Source organism: Orycteropus afer, unplaced genomic scaffold (assembly GCF_000298275.1).
Source record: "Orycteropus afer afer isolate SDZICR_OR568_19922 unplaced genomic scaffold, OryAfe1.0 scaffold00041, whole genome shotgun sequence".
Classification (NCBI taxonomy): Eukaryota; Metazoa; Chordata; class Mammalia; order Tubulidentata; family Orycteropodidae; genus Orycteropus; species Orycteropus afer.
Genome location: NW_006921628.1, coordinates 5,859,910 through 5,864,796, shown reverse-complemented (window position 1 = coordinate 5,864,796; position 4,887 = coordinate 5,859,910). Strand labels below are relative to the sequence as shown.

The window sequence follows — 4,887 nt, the reverse complement described above, 5'->3', positions numbered from 1 at the left end:
AAAAAAAAAAAAAAAAAAGTCTAAAAAAAAAAAAAACTGTACTTAGATAATAAAAGGAGGAGTAAATAATCATACTCTGTAACTTTTGTCCAGCTTTGAATTTAGTGTCATTTCTTTTGAACTACTTTTCCCATTTTCAACCCCCACCTTCTGACTCCAAAATAAAAATAACCTTTTGGTTTTTCAGATTATTTAAAAAAAAAAAGAAAAAGAAAAAGAAAAAAAGAGGCATGCTATCATTAGTAAGGAGTCCTGATGGTGGAGTGGTTACGCATTCAGCTGTTGACCAAAAGGTGGGTAGATTGAATCCACCAGCTGCTCTGTGAGAGAAAGAGGTGGCAATCTCCTTCCATAAAGATTTATAGCCTTGGAAACCTTATAGGGCAGTTCTACTCTGTCCTAAAGATTTTCTATGTGTCAGAATCAACTTGATGACAATATGTTATCATTAATATACATACACAAACACATGTTGTCACTTTAAGCGATAAAGTATTTTCATTAATGATCATTGCATTGGTTCTCTAGCACTGCTGTAACAGAAATACCACAAATGGGATGGCTTATCAAACAGGGATTTATTCTCTTACAGTTTAAGGAGGCTAGAAGTCCAAGTTCAAAGTGCTGGCTCTAGGGGCTGGGTGTAGGCCCCTGGACCTTGGGCTTCAGCTCTGCCTCCCGTTCTAGGCCCACTAGAGCTGGAGGTTTTTCTGACTCATGCAGTTACGGGCTGCTGATGCTGATAAACCTAAGATTGACAAGTAAAATGGCACAGTCTCAACACAGCATGCCACTAGTTCAAATCCAGGGACAATCTCAAGATCAGCAGACAACACGGCAGACCACTGAGATGAAAATTCAGCCAAATGCAGGATCCAGATTGCCAAAAGTTGAGACCTTTCTCAAAGCTTCCCTACATAACTAGAAGCAGGTTACACATCAAAGACAACTAAGTAGTTGCTCAAAGCAGATTCCACCACAGAGTCGATGCCAATCTCATCATGGGGAATAACTACATCCAGCTGCCAGCCATTCAAAACCACGGCTCAGCCAGGTTGACACATAACCTTAACTATTACAATCATAATATATGCGTATAGGTTATCCTCAGATTACAAGTGACCTAAAAAGCCATGCAAATTAAGTAGTAATAAATGATACACTAATATTTTAACCCAATATTCAATGACTTAAAAATTTTTTAGTATTAAAAGTTCTTTAATACTAACGTTGAAAAGCAAATAAGCTAATAATTGATCCTCACCAACTTCATGAAAAGTTCATTTTAGCTGGAGTTTTTAGTGGTATGCAATAACTTCTAAACTTTACACACTTAAAATTATTGCCCAGGCTTATATATTTTTCCAAAATAACTTCTAACAAGATAATTTACTTTCCTTTAATATTCAGTCAAGCGTTTTGGGGAATGTGGAAAAATACAATTCAGATTTCATTTTTTATTAATAAAAAATAATCAACATTCTACAGAACACTTTAGTGTAGGCAGTCAGTCCTATTTGTCACACAGCCATCAGCCATGCATACACTCTAACTTGGAAAAGTACTGTAAGAAATCCACCTGCTTAGGCCACAGTGCTGAAAATTTCTACCATGAGAATCATTCCTTTAAGTTACTGTATTATCTCCAGATTATATTTGTTAAGCCACTCGTCAGAAGGACGATTGGGCATCTACTTCTGTAGTGATATTGCCTCACAAATCTGAGGAGGGGTTGCTATGAGTCTGATCTGACTTGACAGCAGTGAGTTTGTTTTTTTTTTTTAAGTGTTCACTGGGTAAGAGGGATTGATTATACATGTGAAAAGAATAGCTAGTAACTTTTTAAGAACTAAACGAACAGAATGTACTCAGTTAAAATTAATTAGTAATTACATAGTCCCAGAGGACATCAAGCTCAATTGGCATAACATACTACACAAATCATTGTTCCACCTTCTACTGTGGCTAGTAGCGACTGAGATCTTAAAAGCTTGCAAGCTGCCATCTAGATGCAACAATGGGTCTCTCCTCGTCCAGGGCCAAGAAGAATGAAGAAAGCCAAAAATTCAGGGAAACAATCAGTCCTAGTGACTGGTACACCATCCGATCTGCAGCCTATACGACTATGAGACCGGAAGAAATAGATGGTGCTCGACTACTACTGTCCACCACTTGGAAAAGGATCTTTGTAGGAGATCCTGGATAGACAGGGGAACAATGTGGAACAAAACTCAAAATCATTTGGGGAAGAAAAAAAAAGAAGCGGGGAACAGGTTTACTGGCCCAATGGAGCCTGGTGGAACCACTGAGACTATGGCCCCTAGCTGTCCTTCAGGTCTGGAATTCAACACACACCTGTAGCTTCCGCCAAATAGTACACAGGCATACTAGTTGAGCATTTATCTGAGGTAGATACACTCCTTAGAGAGAACAAGTAAGAGAGAAAGAAGAGCTGCTCAGGCACAAGGAGACAGCTCAGGGGGTAGGAGTGCATGAAGGGATGGTGACAGGGAAGCGGTACCTATCGGGAGGAAGTGGGAGAGGAGATGTTGCATTGTGCTAAATTGTGGTCAATGTCATGAGACAAAGTGTATGTGATCTGCTGTATGGAAAGTATATTTGCTTTGTAAATTTTCACCCAAATCACAGTAAAAATAAAAATTAAAATAAAATAAATTAGTAATTAAACGTAAGAGTATTTTTAGCTTTATACTCTAAAGGAAAATGGGTTATACAGAGATCAAGTACTATTATAGGGTTTAAATATTCAAAATACTGACACTTAGCACTTACCTCCAAAATCTGACTAGCTCTAACCACTGAATGTCTATCAGTCTGGACTGCTATCCCTTGACTGGGGGATTGTGATGGAACACTTGAAGATGTCTAAAAAATAGAAAAACATGGGCATTTTTTGTCTAAAATTTAATGCAGATAAAAATTTAAAGATCACAAAAGCACTACTCAATGGACATCTGCTATATACTTATGTTTGATAAGCAAACATTTGGTACTACAAGTTTAAAAACAATTGCCATTGAGTTGATATTGACTCATGTGTGACAGAATAGAAACATGCTCCACAGGGCTTTCAATGGCTGGTTTTTCCTAAATAGACTGCCAGGGTTTTCTTTTGTGGTGTCTATGGGTGGACTCCAACTTCCAACCTTTCAGTTAGCAGATGACTATGTTAAGTAGTACCACAAGGTTAGTGATAGAGTTTTGTGGTTACTTAAAAAATGTCAGCACTCCAGTAGAGGAGCCTTAAAAGAGGTACCTGAGGTCTCTAACCTCATCCACATAGCAAGACCATTTACAAAATGCAAACAAATTCTTCTGGAAGCCATAATTAAATTGAAAACAACAATGTTCTAAAATGCCATAATGTCATAGATTCAATTTCATCACACCAAAATGTGTGTCAACTTGACTGAACTATGATTCCCAGTGGCTTAGCAGTTATGTAATGATGTAATCATCCCCTATGATGTGATTGTCCAATCAGTTGTAAGGGAATTAGGGTGGGATGCAACACACTTACTCAGGTCACAGCCCTAATCTAATGTAAAGAGTGTTTTCCTAGAATATGGCCTGCATCACCTTTTATCTTGTAAGAGATCAAATGAGAGACAAGTTAGCAGAGAAATGAGGACTTTCTATAATCAAGGAAAAAGAGCGCAGAACAGAATACATGCTTTGGACCTGGGGTTCCTACATTAAGAAACTCATAGACTCAGAGGAAAAATGATGAGAACAAACTTCCCATAGAGCCAACAAAGAAAGACCTCCCCTATAGCTGGTGCCCTAAATTCAGACTTGTAGTTGTCATACTTAACATTACAGCAGCAGGAAATAACTAAGACAGATATGAGAAATTTTTTTTTTTTTAAGTTTCATAATATGAGTATCACTTAACATTTTTAAAAATGCAATTATAATCTCTTATGCTCCATAAATGATTGATTTTTATACCCTTACCCAAGATTGGTCAAGTATTTCAAGTTTTTCCCATATTATTTTATCACTTTCAGATTTTTTCCATGGATTATTATTCCATTTTTCAGAAGCTTCTTTTTCTTTCTTCTTTAAAGCAACCTGTTCATCTGTAAATAATGTCCTTTTTTAAAAAAATGTATAAAAACTAAAAAAAAAAAAATCATGCAAGCAAATCATGACCTTCTTAGAGTGCAAATCCCAATACAGATCTAAACAAGTGTTTTTTAGTGAGATTAACTCACAGACAGAGAAGAATTTTAAAGGATATAGAATAACAGAAAATAATCAAACCTAAACTTAAATATGATACAAATAGATGTAAAAGTGCTTGTTTTGCTTATTACTACAATTAACAATTGTTGTTGTTGTTATGTGCCATCGACTTGAACCCGACTCATAGCTACCCCTCCTTGGGTTTCCAAGGCAATATCACTGCGGAAGTAGATTGCACAACCTTACTTCTGAGGAGTGGCTGGTGGGTTTGAACCGCCAGCCTTCTGGTTAGCAGTCAAGTGCCCTAGGTACTATGCTACTAGAGCTCCATAAATTAACAACAAAGAGCAATTTTAGTCAGAATAACTTATTTTGTATTATCCAAATTATTCTATTTTCTCATTATGTTCATTCACTTACTACTAAGAGAATCAAAAGCTAGAACTCTTGAGTCAGAAAACCCTACCAAGTCCAACTATTTCTAGGTACGTGACTAGGGGCAAATTGCTATTAACCTCTATAAACCTCAAATTTCTTATTCTATAAAATGGAGGTAATGGTAGTACCTGTTTCAGTAGGGCCTGTTGTTGTTGTTGTTGTTGTTATGTGCCATCGAGTCAGCCCTGACTCATAGCGACCCCTCCTTGGGTTTCCAAGGCAGTATCACTACGGAAGTAG

General features: G+C 37.0%; 1 protein-coding gene across 1 annotated transcript in view; it reads right to left on the bottom strand.

Annotated features, from left to right (window-relative positions):
• The window catches only part of CCDC66 (coiled-coil domain containing 66), a 102,701-nt gene that overhangs the window by 75,117 nt on the left and 22,697 nt on the right, over positions 1 to 4,887 (bottom strand). Inside the window, exons 7-8 of the mRNA XM_042780464.1 lie at positions 3,979 to 4,103; positions 2,794 to 2,886 (exon numbers count right to left, since the gene is read on the bottom strand). Coding sequence (XP_042636398.1) covers positions 2,794 to 2,886; positions 3,979 to 4,103 — 218 coding nt within the window. The remainder of the gene's footprint in view (positions 1 to 2,793; positions 2,887 to 3,978; positions 4,104 to 4,887) is intronic.